At 35.7% G+C, this 20,214-nt stretch overlaps 1 protein-coding gene across 2 annotated transcripts in view; it reads right to left on the reverse strand.

The window, feature by feature from the left end:
- Positions 1-3,466: 3,466 nt before the first annotated feature.
- STARD13 (StAR related lipid transfer domain containing 13) overlaps positions 3,467-20,214 on the reverse strand; it is a 121,657-nt gene continuing 104,909 nt past the window's right edge. For both annotated transcript variants that reach the window (XM_083361884.1, XM_083361883.1), the window contains 8 exons: positions 18,802-18,961; positions 12,251-12,449; positions 10,588-10,795; positions 9,610-9,724; positions 7,352-7,573; positions 6,295-6,512; positions 4,834-5,010; positions 3,467-3,952 (listed from right to left, as the gene is read on the reverse strand). In XM_083361884.1, the coding sequence (XP_083218010.1) occupies positions 3,835-3,952; positions 4,834-5,010; positions 6,295-6,512; positions 7,352-7,573; positions 9,610-9,724; positions 10,588-10,795; positions 12,251-12,449; positions 18,802-18,961 (1,417 nt within the window). In that variant the 3' untranslated portion in view covers positions 3,467-3,834. The remainder of the gene's footprint in view (positions 3,953-4,833; positions 5,011-6,294; positions 6,513-7,351; positions 7,574-9,609; positions 9,725-10,587; positions 10,796-12,250; positions 12,450-18,801; positions 18,962-20,214) is intronic.

Below are 20,214 nucleotides of genomic sequence, written 5' to 3' on the forward strand. Positions count from 1 at the left end.
TTTTTGACTTTGAACAAACCTTTTCAAAGTAATTTGTAAATATTCTGTTGTACTGTGGTGTGTATATATATTTTGAAAAAAAGTCATCATGCTTATTTATCTTCTGATAGATATGCAGCTCAGTGTAAATAATGGCTGTAGAAACAACCCAAACATTTAGATGATGCAACTTGGTAGGGTTTTTTGGTAATAAAATGGAGAATCAAATTATTAAATGTAAAATGGAGAATCAAATTCACAAAATGTCTGAAAATGTGTGTTATGGGACTGACATTGTGAGCATGGATTGACTTAATCCAGTTTGCTAAGAGATGTATATATGATGAATCAAGCAAATGCTTACATCCTTATGCATGTATGTAACACAGAGAGCTACAAAGAATCTACCAAGAGCTAGGGCTCTATTATGAGGTCAGGATACAATTCCAGAATATATAACATAAATTAAAACAGAAGTAATTTTGAGCATGTGATATAAACAAAAACAACACATTCAGGTGTTTGATCACTGTCTTCTTGAGGGTCTTGTGGAATGTACAGGGATAAAACATTGTATAAAAACTGCAGAGGAATCTGTGTAACCTATTATGCTTTATCAACCTGTCATTTTTTGTGTAATTGTTTTTGTTTAACTAATGTGCAGCTGATAGAGAAATGATCTGTGTATTTGCATGTAGCTCTGAGTCTTTAGCAAATACGTGAGAACCATTTCTCTATCAGCATGCTGGAACCAGCTTTATCTGCTGAGTTTCTCCTTGCCATTCTGGCACTAAAGATATGAGATCTGTCAAGAAAAGGAAATTAGAGACAACCCTGTTTTATAGTCATGTATTCTGTTGAATAAAAAATTGCATATCTAGTTTGACTTAAACAATTGCTTAAAATGATAATTGGATATCTCCTCCTGCCAACAGAACCCCTTCTAAACTCATAAAATCAGATTTGTAAAGGATGTTGGAGGCTGTACAGGAGAAAAGAAAGGAGAAAAAAAATCATATTGGTACTCTCAAATCAACAAAAGGACTAACAAAATAAATTCAAACAAACAAGTTGAATTGTCAGGTTGGATTGGGATTTAAACAGTTTGAAAATGATTATACATATTAGGAATAACACAAGTTTTTTTTGTTTTGTGCTAGTTTTACTTTCAAAAAGCCCTGATCCCCACATATTATTGCAAATATCACTAGTGCTTTTGGAGCATGTTCCTCTTCAGAAAACAATAAAATCATCCACAAACATATTATCCAGTGGAGTTTCACATGGCTGCCAACAATGCTACGAGTTTTCATTTCTTTTTTGTTATGTTCTAAGAAATGCAATGCTGTCCTGATCAAGGGTTCTGCCTATTCTTGGAAATTCAGCCCCTTGGATAAAAAAGGGATGTTTTCCAAGTCTGCCATTCAGGATTACTAAAGCAATATGAAAATTCTACATATGTGGCTGTCTTTTTCCAAAGACCTTTATTAACATCTTCTCAGCTGAAGTTGTTTCAAAGACAACCCTTAGCAAAAATTGAAATTGGATTGTGTGGTTGGAACACAATGTAGCATATAGTTATTGTTACAGAATGGGCTGTTAGAATTACAGCCTGTTTGTATAGGCTGGAATTCTAAATGAAATAGTCCAGAATTATTGGCACTACCTAGAATTCTGCAGCTGCTGAAATGTATATAATATTGCTGGGAGCAATGTTTGACGACAGCTTTATAAAGTTTTTATTAGACTAGCTGCAGTTCATCTAATTCAGGCAGTTAAATTCTTAAGGTGGAGCCACAAATATGGTTAAATTTGTGGTTAAATGAATAAAAAGCAACGGCACAAGGTAGATATGACAATCAATGTGCTAGCCAACTATTCTGAGCTTGGCCAACCCTATAAAGCTGTAAAATTTGGTTATTTCAAAATATCTGTCATGGTTCCGATGAATGAGACAAATCAAATAAATAGCAAGCATATTATTTACCGTATCTAAAAAGTCTTAGTAATGAAACAAAACATCGGCACTCACGGAGGGATGCCAGAATCTGAAATCTCCTCCCCACAAACCCATCATAACACACACACACACTCACCACCCTTATCTACACGTCATAAATCACATTATCCAATTAGTTTTACATATGAGGTTTCTCTTCCCATGCTGTATGCGGGCTTTCTAATCTTCTCAAAACAGACATTAGAAAATTCCCTCCCTTCAAGATTCAAAGTGAAGCAGTTTAAATAAAAGACTGTCTCCTATATTGTCAATGTAAAAACATGTCAATGTTTGCAGCATTGACAATCTCTTTAAGTGCCATCACATTTCAGCCTGTAACATTTGAGAAGTTAGGGAAAAAAGTCTTCAGGGTTTATAAAATCAGTCCTAGCCATTTTCCAAATTGGCAACTTTCCTTTTGCTCTTAGCTGTTGGTTTGAAGGAGAATGCAAAAGGTAGGAATTCTCATTTATATGACAAAGTTAGAAAATTGAGGAGGTGTTACACTTTTCTTGGATAAGAAGTAAACATTGCAGGTTCTGAGTTTTGTATTTTGAGCCAGGAAATTATAGCCTCATTTTTTGATTTTTGCATTCAAAATCAGCTTATAATAGCCTATCCAAAACTGAAACAGAATAGAATAGAACTGAAGAAGCTTCTTGGATGAGAGGTGAAATGTTTTCAAAGGAAAAAGAAAAACAGTCCAGTTCGCTTTTTGGAAAAAAGCACCTTTGAGACAACCATCATTGGATGATTTAGAATCTCCACAGACATTCAAGCAATCCAAAAATTATCTGAATAAATTTTAACCCATGATCAGTCTCCTCTGAACTTGGTTGAAAGTTTGCTTGTACCAGAGATTTTAGTGCTGGATCTCAAGTATTGTCCTATGGATTTTGAGGGGATTATTCTAAAGTGAAAAGTTTGAAAGTCTAAAGTAACATTACATTCCTAAACTATAGGTACTTTTTGGTACATCTCATCAAAATAATAATCTTGTATTTTTTGTTCGATTAATAAAGAAGCTATAATCTTCACTGGAAACTATTGTTTTGGCTGACGCTGCAGGCCACTGTAAATGATTGCCAGATTGAAATAACTTGAGTTAATATTTTTGTTGCCTGACAGCTATTCTCTTGTGACTATGTACCCTTTAATAGTCCTATAAATACTATAAACCAGATTTCTCCAGGTTGTTGCCCTCTGGTCATGTTGGATTTAAACTGGATATTTTTCTCCTACAGGAAATCCCACACATCTGAAGGTACCAAGTTAGCTAAGGGAAGTATCCTCTATTGTTTTTCACATGTCTGTTTAGAAACAGTGCAACCACTGACATGAGACACATAAGAAATTAGAAATTACTATCTTATAAAGATAGTAAGTGCAGTTAATAAAAGCTAGGGTATACTGGGATCTAACAGAGTGAAAATAAATTCCAAACAGGTGATTTTTTTTAGAACACATTAGTTTATATATGGAACTTCCTTTTTATATAGCAGTATCTATCTATAAATAGATAGATGTAAATATATACACATATTATACATAACAAAAGATATACAATATTTATATTGTATAATAATAATAATTACATATTAACACTTTAAAATAAGCTTTCCAGAAGCTTTTAAATATCAAAATTATACAGGACATAAATTTATTTTAAAGTCAAAAGTAGCAGTGAAAAAAGGCTTCTTCAGCGAAGGAAATCAATAAATGTGGACCACTTTGGTATATAATAAATCCAGATAATGGCCGAATTTTCCAAGCAGCTTTTCTTTAGCCGGCATGCAAACAAAATCCAGTGGTTGTAATGTACGCATGGCATTTTATACATGCAGGTTCTCCATCATTCATATTTTTGTTTCTGGTCCCTCAGCAATCAGAGGCTGAAATGAATTTCTGATATTAGCCACTTCGGCTAAACACAGATGTCCAAAGCATTTATTGTACCAGTCTAATGAATGACCTCTGAAGGAAACAAAGAGAAAGTATTACATCAAATTACCAGTTTCTCAGACTCATCAAACATAAAAAGAAATTCCTTGCATATTTCTGACAGTAGATACACTTATAGATCCTGTGCAGAAGTCACAAAATTTCCAGACATTGGAAATGGGCCAAAGATTCCCCATCAGTGTTTGTTTTGTGCCTGCAGGTTTGCAATAAGACAGGTCTTTTCTGTGTAAGTGGCCATGCATAGATTACTCAAATCAGTGCATGTGTGTATAGGAGAGGGGGGAACACTTGTAACTTCTAACTTGCTTGAGGTTATACATTTTTCAAATACACTATTTCAATTATAAATCTGACATAGCAATTGCTAAGTCTAAATACTGATCTCTTCAATCATAACTGTGTGTAAAAGCGAATTCATAAAATAATTTGGAACACCCAACTACTAGAATCAATCATGAAATGACATAATAGCTCTGGAAAGCTTGTATGACCCAACGCTAGTCAGACACATACAACAGTTCTTTTATTGTATATAGTATTACTCAGTGCTTTTTTTGTAAAAGAAAAAGGTGCCAGAACTCACACATGTCATACAACCTGCCTTGCCTACCCTACAAGGTTCCATCCAAAAAAGGTGCCGGAACTCCGTTCTGAGCGTTCTATGACAAAAAAAGCCCTGGTATTACTGTAGAGTAAATTCTATTAGATTTAATGAATATATTCCTTAGTAAAGAGTTATGAGATCAATGTGTATCTTTTTATTTCCAGCTAAGGATGAAAGTTCTTTTAGTAATTGTACTGTCCTACTTATATTGCCAAACAATGCTCAGGAATGCTAATTGTGCAAAAACATTGCTGACAAAGATGTTGACACTGATCTTTGTAGAACTTACTTGAGGTCAATCCTGCAGATGTGTGTCAGTCGAGATTTTCCAGAGCCACAAGGTTCTATCAAATATTGGGAATCCAGGACAACTGCTCGCACATCTCCCATCAAAGGAGTTTCATCGTGTTCTACAGAGACAGCCACTAGCACGCACATCCCCTTAGGCAAATCTGTTCTCCAGGCCCTGTTCAGACAGGTTTTTAAGAAAATGATAATTGGAGGGGCAGCACTGCAATAAAAATAATGGCATGCATGTTTGTTTTCCACTCTTCCCTTAACTAGGGGCTGTTCAGATGTGATGGGACTCATTCCTCAGGACTTCTAATCAGCCAGCCTCAAAGCTGACAGGGTCTCTGCATCTTACAGTCTCATCAGGTCTGAAGAATGGGAGGGCACCAAGTTATGGAAAGTTGCTCAATTCTTTCAAGTGTCCTTAAATATACATTATTATAAATGACAGCCCTTTATTTCAAAAAGCTGTCTTTCAGATTTATTTTTCAAAAACTCAAATTTGTCCTTTTGTTTTGGCCACTCAACTTTTACTGTACAAATGGTACCATTCATGTGAAAAATATGGACCCTGAACTGTTTTTTTCCCCAAAATTACTTTACATATATACACCATTTGATTTTAGGTATTTTTACTGGAATATGTGTTTTTGTAAAGTTTTCCTTGGTTTTGCTCTTCAATATTCCTTTGTAAAGCAAAGTTATAAATACAATTGGAAAAATTGCTACCTTATGAATTGCTTTCAGATTTGTCCCTTTTTCAGGTATGTCCTTGATTTTTTCCAAGAAAATATAGTTACCATAATTTAATAGAATATAAATCCACTTTATAATTTTTAGGGAAAAATAGGTATTTTATTGCATAATGACCTTTTTTGAGGGTTTTTTCCTCTATTTGTCTCATACATCTACCTACATGAAACTAAGAATTACAATAGATTTGCTTCTTATTTCTTTAGTGATGTGTTGTTATGTGAATTTTTTCACAGAACTATTTGTTTCCTGTGAAAATGAATTATTTTCCAGGAAAACAACAGCTATTCTCATGGGAGTGGAACAAATTCAAAAACTCGAGACAGCTGCATTGGTGTTATTTATGACAATATAGATTAAACAATATGTCTTGTCAAACACCTGGTTTGAGTAGCTAATAGGACTTTATGGAAACACTCCACAATAATGCAGATTACACAATGAGTTGATTTTAAAATGAATTGGAAGAAAAATTAATCAATGAAGCCCCAAGAGACATGACCATATATAACAGAGGCAGCACAGATATAGACATTTCATACAATGATATCAGTTCTTCCCTAACAGGATACATTCCCGAGATTCCTACTTAAGTATGGCTGAGAATTGTGGGAATTTAGGTCCATCTGGAGGATTATAGCTTCAGAAAAGCCACACTGGATTGTGAGTTAGCTATTATAACTAGTTGCTTCTTTCTCTAAATTACCTGAGAACTAAAAAATCTCTAGTTGGATGGGGAGCCATACTATTCAAAACATACTGGCAGATCTCGGTCTGCTTATCCAAGGTTTCTATAATTTTCCATTGTAAGAAATCCTCATCCCAAAGATGCCTTTCTCGTAGCACACGGTTCAAGACAACTGATGGAGGAGCCTCAACTTCTACAGATGCCTTCCATAGTCTTAATGGATTTCCATCTCCAACCTCAATGAAATGGAAGAGAAGAGATTGTACATTAAATATAAAGCTGAGATACAGGTTAGAATGCACTGAAACATAATAGTTGTGACCCAGAAGATCCACTAATTTCTCTCTCCACCTAAATCTATGTTGGATTAGGAGCAGACATTTTCCAGTACCAATTAAGTTCGGAATCCCTGAATTAAGGATCTAACTGAAATGTGAGAATTTAATTCCATTTAATTACAGGAAGTAGTCAATTCCATGACAGCTTCTGTTGGGCCAAGATATGAAATGGTTCTGCCACTGAAAATACAGGATAAGCAGTACAGGTATGGTCATTTAATGACCAAAGTTATGAATGGCTTATGGATGAACTTTTAGTCCCAACTGTGGTTGTAAGTTGAAACTATCTATAATGAATATAGAGACATACCAAATGTATCAGCTAAGTCAGGATAACTCTTCTTATTGTGCCTTAATGCTAACATTTTTCAGTCCATACTGGCAACATCAAGGGGTATTTCCAAACAAGGTTTAATATTGTGCCATTTTCCAGCCTTGTTTATGTAATTGTACATGGGAGCTGAAAGACAGCATCCCCACTAACAAGGTATGTGTGTTTTCCATTAAGAAAGCATCAAAAAGCTGCATGAAAACTTTGAATTAATAATATAGAAGTCCTATATCTGGAAGCACCTAAAATCTTGGTTTTTCTTTGGGATAAAATATGGTTTTATTTTAAAAACCCTATTTCAGTGTACAGTATGTTGGCATGTTGGATAATGTTTTTCAGTAAATATGGAAACTACTATCAAAACTAATGTGCAGAAGTAAACAGATAATTCTAGTTTCAAAATTACTTTTTTGTAACAGAGGTCTGTATTTTCTATGCTGGAACAAGTCACCCATCCTTTGAATTTGTCCTTAGCATCTTTACAAAGATTCTGTATAAGACTTTCTATGTAGGTCTGGTAATTCCCGTTTTCTTCATCCATTTGCTTGCCCAGATCCTCCAAGGTTGGAGAATGTACTTTAGCTTCAATATAAGAGTTCCGAGATTGGCAAAACATCTCATGTGGAATCTGCTCCAAAGAAAAAGAGAGGAAAAAATAATTTTATTATTGATTTACTTACTTTGATTTTTATGTTGCACCATTTCCAAACTCTCCCAGTGCCTTATGTAATAATGTCCCAAAGATGCTTTTTCATGAGGCAACTGGACTTTTTTTTCTTTGAAGACGTTCTGCTTCTCATCCAAGAAGCTTCTTTAGCTCTGATTGGATGATGCTGAAGAAGCTTCTTGAATGAGAAGTGAAATGTCTTCAAAGAAAAAAACAAGAAAGTCCAGTTGTCTCATGAAAAAGCATCTTTGGGATAACTATGACCTGGTTGACTGAGAAACTCCATAGATGTAACCCCAATATGTAACAATCCTTCAGACATGGGCATGGGGCATGGAAATTTGAGGTAGTTCAGAGGCAGTAGATACATTACTAAAAATGCTTAAACAGAGGACCCATGTAAATGGTATCAAATGTGGGACCCTTAAGCTTTCTCAGCAAGTTTTCAGGAACTATCTCTCTATATATACATTTAATTTACGTTTTTAAACTTTCCGTACTTCCTTTCAAGATCACATGCACTCCAACCAACTATATCTTTCACAGTTTTCCTCTTCATCCTGACTCACTTTTTTCATATATTTGTCTTGTGCTTTTTCTCATTCTTTTTATGTTCAAACTACCTAGAAGTATTTCTTCCATGCCAACTATGGATAGTAGAGGAGGGTGTGCAAGAATCATAGTATGATGCAGGAAGAGTGCATGAGGGTGGAAGGGGGATGTGATAAGACACGTTGCAAATTATAAAGAGTACACAAGATTGTAGAGATCCATAGCCTGGCTCAAGGAAAGTGCAGTGTGGATCAGGAGGGAGCATGGGGATGCGAGGGAGGTGTGTTGAGAGTGTGTTGGTGTGTGGAAGTGGCCAACATGGAGAAGGTGCATAGTTGGGGGAGACTTACTTCAATAACTTGTCACCTTCTCTGCAAACTTCCCCACAGACTTTTTGGGGAAGCCAGGAGGGAAGGTTGCAAATGACGATCAAGTGATTTTGGGGCCTTTGGCAACTAATCATAAGTGTGAATCGGTTGCCAAGCATCCAGATTGCAATTATGTGAATGTGAGGGTGCTGGGATAACTGGAACTCTGAGAAGCACTGTCATAACTTGGAACAGTCACTGCCTGAATTGTTGTAGGTCAAGAACTACTGTACTTGCTTTTGCCTACATTCATTTAGCACCCACTACTTCTTGACCCAATCTCTTGTTCTACCCACCCCCTTCAATCAACTTAACTTTGTATTTCTCCTGACATATCCAACTCTTACTTCCATACCGCAATGGTCCTTATTCTTAGCCATTTTTTGTTTTTTCAATGAATAATAATTGATTACAATTGATTGCATACTATCATTATCTTTGTACTAACAATGCATATATTAAAAGATCTATCTGTTCTTCCATGATTAGTTAACATTTTATTAAGTACACAAATTCTATTTATTCTAATTTTCTCTGTTAAATCTTGCCCTGTAATACATTGCACCATATAATCTATTTCACATTTGCAGCAGTACATAATCTCTGTCAACAGACTGGGCATCCATATCTAATTCTCTGCTCAGTGTTGAACAATTTACAAAAAAAATCATATATTTTCACGCTTGCTGTTCTTTACTCATACTTACTGTATTCAGCAACCAAACTTCAACTCCATATTTTCACAAAACCTTCCTTAATTCAAGCTGATTCATTTTATTGTATGTTTTTCTAAATCAAGTCATGTGTAATACATTTTTTTTACCTAATAGAAATTGAGTATACAAATATACAGTTGGAATACCTGGCTTGATACAAATATTTGTCAAAATGATCTTGGAATAGTAGTTGGTCACAAACTGAATCTCAATCAATACTATAATGCACCTGAAATCAATTTATGCACATGTGCCACAAAAATAATCAAAGAAATACCCCAAAATATTAATGCTAGTATATAGGCTTCGTGCTTCATGACATTTTTCCTTAGGAATTATGCTACCTAAGTCTTTCACTTACTTCAAAAAGTCTATCACATTCAGTGATCATGTGTGCCAGTCCCTGAGTAGCTGCTAGATTTTCACTGAGATCTTTCTCATCTGGCTTCCCGGTTGTGTACTTCTTTTGTATTACTCTGCAAATCAATTCAGTGTTTTAAATAAGATAAAGGCAAAGGCTGTTCTTGAGTTGACAGTAAAAGCTGAAATGCATATACCTTTTTTTCATATCAAGCTACACACAGTTCAAGACAATATCCTTTTATCACATTATATAGGCGAGGGAACACCCTGTTTATTGTTGGAAAAAAGATATACCTTAATTATTCTCAAAGTACAAAGTAATAAAAAAGCACTTAAGATAGACTTCTTTGTGTATTACAGAAGCAAGGTCAGCATTATGGCACCCATGGGGAAAACAAAGGGCATTAAGGCATAGTATGAAGTGTGATTCTGGTCTCCATATTCATTCTGCTGAAAAAAATTTTTGGGACCATTTAATGGGGCAAATCAAAGAACGATTTTGCTTTATCTGAATGATTGCTATTACTATATTAATTAAGCAAAAATAATAGAAAAGCACATCCTGTTTTGAAAAAACTGGGTTTTTTCCAAATAAGTACATTTAGCCTTGAACAGGTAATCTAACACATACACACACAGACTTATGAAATGCAATAAGTAATTCAACAGTATTAATAAGCCTATCATTATTGCTATTATTGTGGCAGATAAAAGTGCCCTGTATTTGTCAGAACTGTCACTATGGATTTGCTCCATGGCAACTCAGGATAAGGACTTCTATTGAAACCACAATCCCTTACTCTTAATTCACAATATATATGCTTATATTCTTGAGCAATAATAACAGTCAATTTGCCAAGGGGATACTCTAGTGAATGTAAACACCACCTCAAACATGATTGAATATTAGACAATAATGGCATTACTTTTAAGCCCAGAATGAAAGAATTAGAGATAACTAGTAAACAATCCCCACCGTGGCGAGCTTTCTTTCTTGATGATGTTGAGATGAAAAAGAGAAGGGGCCAGACACACTGCTATATTCATGGAAGTCATTTGATTCTCTTCCACAGAGGTGACATCATTCAAGAAGCAGAGCAAGGTCTGCAAAACCTCCCGATTTTCATCTGACATCAACATTATGGCAGCCTGAACTGCCCGAAGCTGTTGTTCTTTTGGAACATCTGTAGAAAAAAAAGATGCCATTTAATGAAGACCGATTCTAAGTACAAACAGGATCACTAGAATATCATGTGGAATTTAATCTCCCAATTCAAGATTTATTTCTGAAAGTAATCTCAGATACAGACAGGGAAAGTTTTCTTGTTCACACAGAAAAATCTCTGCATGTTACTATTATTTGGTTTCTTGCTTCACACATTGTTTTAAGTCATTACTTGAGCAAGACCCAGTGGCCTGCTTAATCTATAATGCTAAACATTGTTCCTGATTTACAATCGAAACCAAAACTTAAGACAAAATTAAACCATGTCATGGAATAATGCAATGTTTGAACCAGCCCATGTAGTTTAGAAAATATCTGTCTGCTTACTTTTGTATGAACTAGAAGTTCCCTTAGCCAAGTTAGTTGGCTGCATTATGTACTAAGATCTAGAGCAAAGATACAGCTTTTATCTGGTCAGTTCAGGATTAGAGGATTATCCTGGTTTAAAACTGAAAGGGATTTAATCGTAGAGACAACCTTTAGTTTAGCATATAATGAAAGATAGTATATTTTAGTTAGGATATAATGACACAGTATCCAGTAAAGGATCTTCTATAACATATTCAGACAGTCTGAGCTTTCTCTAGCATTACCTATTTGCCAGTGGAATTAACACTGCTTGTGGAACAGATTCCCATGTATGGAGACACAATCCCTGAAACAGAACTGGGGCATGCATGGAGTGAGATAGAGAGATCAAGATGAATTCCCATCCTGCTAGCATAACATCCCTTGAAACAGGAGATTCCTTTCTATTTCTTTTCAGTTTCCTTGCTAGGGAATCTGTTTATACTTCATCACATAAGCTTGTTGTTCCCCGCACACTATGATCTCATCTGAAATATCTTTATTAAAGTGTAAAATGATAATCTTAGCAGCTGCCTAAAGATATATTTGCCCTGGGGAAAATACCCATTATGTGCTATTTCAGAATCATATTGAATTTAATCCTATGTTAAGGCTCTTATATATAGAAACAGATTATTGCCTTGTATGAAGATACTCCACATGCAATAATGCAATTAAACTGCATTATCCAGAGAGTAGCAAACATGCATTCTCAATGTTTTGACATCTACTGTTCTACTGAACAGCAACAGCATTTCCAAATAGTGTTCTCTAAATATGTTGGATGATAAATCCTCTAATTTCTAGCATGGCCACAAGGTATATTCTTTAATACAATATTCATGTACTTATTAATATTTTTATAATTTAAATGCAGATGCCATTGAGTCTCTGAGAACCGATGGTAAACTGTATCACCATTATTCAGTGGTTTGCTGTCAGATTCCACTAGAAACATCAGGAACTCTGGGGACTGCAAAAGAAAATGCTGCTCCTCTTTAAAAGATTGAAAGGCTTAATATTCCCTAACTATTCCCTAGCCAGATGAAACAAATTCAATACATACACTGATAGATGTGGAGAAAAGTTTCTCCCAGCTTGCTCGTGAGAAGAGGTTCAGGCAGATCTCTGAAAAACTGTTTTACCATATCTGCCACATCGTATGCAGACTGGTCTTCATAGCTGACATTTCCAGGAGAGCTTTCATTCATCTGACGCAGTGCTTGTATTCGTGATTTCACGCCTGACTTACGGAAAAGGCCCACCTATAATATATGCCATAATAGATTATATACTGTCATCAGCATCAGCATCATCACGCTGAGCCAAAATACATATTTAATTCAAGCTTTTTAAAAACATCTTATCTTTTGATAATTAAATTTAGTTTTTTTTCAGGGATAGAATTAGCAACAGGCTTGGATGGCCAATAGGTTATTTCAATTCAGAAGATAATTGTTCAAGCAAGACTGGTCCAGCATCCAGCCACAATTCCCATCACAAAGGATGTCTTGCTAGCCAGCAGAAACCAACAAAACATCTGCTGGCCTTGGCACTCACGTGAAGTCCATCTTCTAGTATTAGAGGTTCTTATAAGTAGGAAATATCTTCTTGGCTTTCTTAAATGTTGGCATCTCTATTTCAATATTCTCCTTCCATTTCTGTTTGATGTTCTTGTCCATTGGCATCTTTTAACGTAACAATTTGTGGTTGGAACCTTCTCAGTTCAAAGATCTTTTTGGAAAACTTGTTTTACTGTGTATGAATCTACAGTATATTCAGCGTCCTTACAGATGTCATAATACTGTTTCGTGTCTCTTCTGTCATGGTTCTTTTTAAAATTCCTTTCAGAGATCTTTGTTTTTCCTGGTTTTGGCTTCTCTTCTCCTGTCAACAATTTCCACTATCCAATTTGTCTGTCTGTTTCTTCATCTTTGATCGCCTGTTATCACATTTATCCTCAGCAATTTCTCTGATCCCATTTCACAGTCTTTCTGATTCAGTATCAGTGGCATTCACAACTTCCTTATGATCCCTTCAAAAATGGGTATGTGTTCAAGATCATTGAAACTTATTCTCCTGCTTTAAATTGGCGTGGAATTTAACATGAGCAGTTAATGAATGTTCCACAATCAGGCCACAGTCATGTCTTTGCTATTGTAAGAGTTTTTCCACCTCTTTGAGCCGTAATATACTGTAACCAATGGCCATTGTACCCAAGTATTATCTTATAGTATTATAACCCTGTGTGGTTTTGCAGAAAGTTCCAGACCCAAAGTCACCCAGTGAGCTTTGTGGTTGTGGAGGTATGATAACTACACCAACTGACTCTTTTGATAGGTTACAGGACTCTGCCTAGTCTGATTTTTCTGTGACAACTTATTCACATGAGAGCACTGGTACTTTACACTACAGAGAACATGAGCATGAAGCCTGAGTTTTCCAATTTTATTTTATTTTTTAGCTTAAGCCAGAATGTGTAACCTGCAATCTCTGACATACTGTGGTCCTTAGAGCTCACCTTGACTATTGTTGTTGGAAACCAGAGTTCTGCTTTCATTTTTTTATATATGAAAACAAAAAAAAGAGGAAGAAAATGCTACCACGAAGCCCTAAAACTGGTTTAACAGTTCCAAAACCTACACAGTCCTAATCCTATAGGTGGACATAATATAGACCTTGCTCACTTTGTTTTGGCCTTGCTCACTGTAGTGTGTTACCCTATTAAACATTGCATGTGGTTCCCAGTCATGCCTATTATTTAAATTTTACTATTTGCCCCAATTCCTTGAAAGAGGATTCAAATTGTTATTTGATCATACATTATTTTATCCCCTCTTCTGTGTCCTTTAATAACAGAGTATTAAAAAAAATTAATTGTAGGATACGGGAATAGGCCTATCAGATATAAAAAGTTTATCCTATCTAATGATGGCTTCTTGGTCTTTTCCTGGGAGAAGAATATGGCACAGGGGTTAAGAGTATGGAATATCGATTTAATACGTGTTTTCTTCTACAACAAATGTTTCTTCAAATGTGTGGGCTCACAGCTTTATAGCATTTTGTCCTTTTACAACACTTCCCTTAAAGGAATTTTCCCCAAAGCTAATTCCTTTGCACAAATCACAATTTTATTCTAAAGTGAAGCAGAGTTACAACACATGGGATGTATCAAGGTTGTGTCTCTTCATTTCATAGTGGAACAGTTGGCACAGTGAGAACAAAATCTATGAAAAAAGTAGGCACATTTCCTTTTCCAAATTACAGTACTTAGTCTTTCTTTGCCTCCTCTGTGTGCTATCTCATTAAATATATCACACATTCGCAGTATGTGAGTTTGCAGAAGTACAATGCCTTTGCGGGGGGGGGGGACAAAAACATTCCTACACCCTAATGATGACTGAGCATCTTCTGTGGATACAGAATCTTGACTGAATAATGAGGGGAAGAAACAGAAGAAAATTGTCTGTTGGAATGAAATTACAATTAAGCATTTGTGCTTTCAGGCAGGAATGTATCCTTATATTGGTTACACAGTCAGGTATTTAGACTAGATCTGGCATTTTTATCCACCTATTTGATGGTGTTAAAGGTATTGTTGCACAATGTAAGCTGTTCCAAGAAAAGCTGCCTTTTGAAATTGACTGAAGGTGATTTTGTCAATGCCAATGATGTTCAAATGATGCTTTAGATGTTTTGGGATTGCATCCAAAGCATCTATTACTATTGGTACTATCTTTGCCTTCTTTTGCCACAGTTGTTTAAGTTCTATTTGCAGATCTTTATAGTTTGTGATTTTATCCAGTTCTTTCTCGGTTCCTGTTTCCAGGTACTGCCATGTCCATTATCGATATTGTTTTTAATTCATTCTTATTGACAATTTTAAGTCTGGGATGTTATGTGGCAGGTGCTTATCTGTTTGAATCCTAAGCTGCTTCTTCTTTTTATTATTTGTCTATTTTGTGATCCCACCAGTTCTTGCTTGCAGGCAAACAGTATTTCTCACAATTTCAATGTATCACTGTTGTACTTTATCATGTCATTGTTTGCAGTCAGTCTGTGCAATCTTCTTGCAGCAGCTACAGTAATTAGGTGGTCTATTGGCTTTTCAGTTTATTTGCAGAGGCAGCATTTGCTGTTTATTGTTATCTTCTTAATTCTGACTTTGTATGCATTTGTTGTTGGCCTTGTGCAGCCAGAATTAGCCCTCTGTCTGTTTCTTCAATGTTCCTGTTTTTAACCATTTCCAGGTCTTGTTATCTGCTCTATTATTATTGTTGTTGTTTAGATTTGTTAAAGCCATCTGACTCCAAAAAGACTCTAGATGGCTTACAAAACATCAAATGTATAATTAAAACACAGTTAAAAACATGGCATAACAAACATAACTGATTCAGCAAAACAATAACATATTAAAAAGAAGATGCAAAAACACAAGGACATATGCTAATATGACTGGATGTGATATGGTCTCCAAAGGGCTGATAACAATGATGAACTACTGTGTTCCTTCATGATATGGAAGTATAATGGCTTACTATCATGAAATGTGAAAACTTCATAGAACACGAGCACTGGACATTTTGCAGCTGTTATGGGTGGAAAGGCCATGTTTTCAATGAGTAAAGTGGAATGGAGGACAGAACCAATCACAGTGGTAATGATAATAGCAAGGTGATTGAGTGTACCAAGACTGTGAAAGGTGGTATTATCTGTAATGTGGCACTTGAGAAAGAAGAAATAATGAAAGTATTATTGAAAAACCTATGTAGGCTTAATAGAGATTCCATATAGGACTAAGACTCAACTAAACCTCAGGAAGATACTTACTTCAAACCTCCCCTTCAAAGATGGAATCAATGACACAACATTTCAAGATAGGTTATTGGGCAGGCACAGAATTTATATGAGAGTGTAACACAGATTAAGGAGAAGAATTAATATATTGCACCAGGGTGAAGAACCAGTAGGTGGCACAAGATCAATCACAATTGTATTTTTCTTCTTTATTGGATGAATCACTGAAGCCACCTTTAGCAAATAGATGTCTAAACTACCAAAAAGCTAGCAGAAAACAAAAATTAGAAATAATGCCCTGGCTTCAGAATCTCTACATATACATTCTCTCTTGCACAACAGGGCTTTTAGCTGATTCATCTCACTTGGGACTATTATAGAACTGCTAATAATGTGGTAGGAGAGTGGTGATGTTGCAGTTTGGCACTGTCAGGAAGCAGTGCTCTTCTGAACTGCAGCCAGTATTGAAATGTAAATTGGCTCTTTCCTTATCATTAAAGGAGGAATATTATCTCCAGGCTCTTGTTAATAGTCTGGGATACAGAAAACAAAGCTCAAAACTTTATAAAAGTAATTTTATTTTAAATACATGCACATGCATAGTAGGTATTACCGCAATGTGAAATATGTGTTTCTAACATGTGATCTAGCATACTATTTTTAATCAATATAGCAGAGAGAGAGAGAGATATGAAAGATGAATTTTGGGAAAGTAGTAATTTAGATTAGAGGTCCCCAACCTTTTGCACACCAGGGACCAGTTCCATGGAGAGAGGTTTTTCCACGGACCGGAGAATGTGTGATTTTCTGTGCTGCCTGCATCCTGCGGATGGGGCTTTGCTTGTTTGTGCGGACTGGTTGCTGGCATGCCGTGGCCCAGTACTAGTCCATGGACCTGGGGTTGGGGACCCCTGATTTAGATTATGAATCTAAAGTGCATAAAAATGGAGGTCAAGAATATAAGGAGACTGTTGAATAAAATAGCTTCTGGATCATATATTCAAAAGAGGAAAACCTAGCACTGCAGGTTTTCACAACAAAAAAATAAATTGAGGAATCAATTATTATTAAATTATTGCAGAACTACATCCATTTCAACGGGTAAAAAAACCTCTAGTAATAAAACTGTCACAGCCTTTGGTCACAAAACTCAGCTTGGCAGACATTATATTTAGGATTAAATTTGGTGTGAAACACTGATAGTGGGATAAATGAACCTACCATGCATAGGACCAGAATTTTTATTCAACATTTTTCAAGAACTTAAAAAAAAGAGGCTCAGAATGTAACATGGCAGTTGATGCATTTTTAGATAGGTCTCTCATACTATATACAGCCTTTAATAATCAGAAGCAATCAGTCAAATTTTAGAAAATATAACCACATTTCTTGCTGTACTACATTTTTAATTAGTACCATTCCTTTTTAAAAAACTTTTTCTTCTTTGAAAACTACAGTCCCGAAATGCCACCAACACCAAGCAGTTATTATACTTAGATGGTTTTATTTAATCACACAATTCCCTAGTTGCAGTGATTACATTAAGTGTTTTAAACAGGTCACATCTACAACATTTGGCGATACCTTATTATATTAAATCTTTTTCTATTTAAGATTATACAAGTCTCCAATTATGAACCATTGAGGTGGACTTCATTCCTTTTTAGGATTTTTTAAAAACACAGAGAACACATGACTTCTCTGCTCTTTCTTAGACATACTGATCCACAGGGAATTTCAATGCACAAATGTAATAAAGAAAATATGGGGTGATTGACAGAGCAGCCTGTTTCTATATGCTGCATATGTGAAAATGGATATGGAGTACTAATTTTCCATTACATCTTAGAGCAGAGAACTTGTAACTGCATCAAAGAACTGCAAAATCTATTGTAGCATTTGTTTCTGATCTTGAGTTACATTAATTATAAGTGAAGAAAAAGCATGGGTCCACTCTACATATTCAAGACAACTGTTACCTTTTCCTTTGGAAAAGAAGCCCACAGTGAAAGTTAGATAACCACAATTAGTAGATGTAAAAGGAAAAGAAGATAAGGATTAGGTAAATGAAATGAGAGAGGGGAAAAAGTCTTACTGGGTACTCTTCAGTCATCTGAACATAATTAAATCCTGTCAAAATGATTAGTATTTTTGAGTTCTTCAAATTAATGTTCCAGGTGTTCTAGTTCTCCAAAGGTTTAAAACTCATTTCTGCTCTAAGCATATTTTCTGTATAACAGATCGAAACGAAATAATCAAGACAGAAATGTTGGATATATTAATTATGAATTCCTTCCCATTTGATGGAAACAAGGAGGAAAGGAAAACTGACAGAAGTGGAGGCTGGAAACTGTTATTTTGCTGGAAGGGGGGAGATAGTGATTTCCCCCCCCCAAGACTGATCCTGAGTCTGTTTGCATGTCCTACTAGAAGTGCTCTTTTTAGTCTATAAAATCCTTTCTTTTCTCTAGAAATAAAGAAGCTCCATTTTGAGTATGGTAGCAACAGAATCAATAAATAATATATTTAACCACCTTAAAATTGTTCATTCTGATAGTGATCACATTCTGTCTTTCTACAATATCATTTCATTATAATATTTATATACAGCAGTGTGGGTTGGCAAAATAGGATGCTTTTGATCACATTTATTATATTTTGTACTGCAGGTATGCTAAATATCCCCAACAGAAGCTAGAACAAATTAAAAAAGTCCACGTTATTTTAAAAACCTTCAGCATCTAGAAGATTAGTTGTAGATAAAGCTGTCAGATGATTTTTGTGTACTCACATATGTATCTATCAAAATGAAGAACCTACCTGATCCAGGCAATTATTACGTAAATATCGCAAGGCTTGTTGTATGCTCTGTGGAAGGGGTTGCCCTGTTCTTTGCGCATGGACTATTAAAGGCACACCAAATATGTTCTTATCCTTGTAATCTGGAACCTTCATCCACTTCATGAACTTTGGGACAGACCTTAAAAATAATGATTATTTATGCAAATTATTTATAGGATTATTGTCTGAATCCTGATATCTCTGGTGAGTTTGAGCTGGTTGATACTGAGGAAGCCCTGTGTTCCCTCCTAGTTGGCTAAAGCCTTCAGGGAACTGGCATGTATCCGGATCCAAATGGTGGATAATGTCTCTTTGAGGGAAGGAGTAGTACCACCTGCCTTGAAGGAGGCGAAGATGTGCTCTTTTCTCAAGAAGCCTTCCTTGGATCCAGCTGTATTAGACAACAAGTTGTCCAGTCGCCAACCCATTTTTGGGGAGGAAGTTGATGAGAGGGTAGTTGGCTCACTGCTTCAAAGGGGCCTAGATGAAGTGGCTTATCTGTACCTTTTTCAGTCTGGATTCAGGCTGGGGTATGGAATGAGTAAAACTGGTTCACAAAATGTACCTGTGCAAAGGCTCCCTACTCATGACTATCACCTGCTCTTTGAGCACAAGCTATGAGTCCAGGAGAATACTCATCCCCCCCAACACTTACTGGAGAAATACACCCCAATGCAGAATTAAATATAGAAACCCCCAGAATGTTGAAATTATTCTTTATCAATTCTCTTGTAGACTTGCTTGTAAATTTGGGATCATTTTCTTGCATGACCCACTTGCACTAGTCCGTCGATCCTTAGACAATTTTATACTGGAATTTTAGAATGATTTTTGACAGGGCAGCCATTCTTGGAAGATTCTCAGTTGCCATTTCAAGATTATGGATTAATAGAGACTCAAAACTTTAGAAAAAATTATAATCTCTTCTTGGCTAATAGGTTTCAGTGACTTTTTACACACACACACACACACACACACACACACACACACACACACACACATCCCTCTCAATTATTCTGAATGGGACCTGACTTACCTCTGGAGTCCATATGGTTAGGACTTTTCTGTGATGAGGATATCCAAAGTTCATGATATTTATATATTGCAGGGCTTGCCCAAAATGAGTAGTTTGATTAATGTAGTACTCAGACACACCTGGCCCTAGTTATTCCTTTAATTGATCTGACAGAAACTACATGGATGATTACTCTTTCACACTGGCATGCTGCCTACTGAATGTTTATGAAATAAATGAAACAAGCACTAAACTTGGGGATTTTGTTCATTTGCATTTTTTTCCTTTAGATCAGTAGGACTTACATGAAGTTCTAATAACATTCAGTGGGAGAAATACGCTAAAATGCAGACAATACAAAAAGGGAGTAAATATTC

Source organism: Vipera ursinii, assembly GCF_947247035.1.
Source record: "Vipera ursinii genome assembly, chromosome: 4".
Taxonomy (NCBI): Eukaryota; Metazoa; Chordata; class Lepidosauria; order Squamata; family Viperidae; genus Vipera; species Vipera ursinii.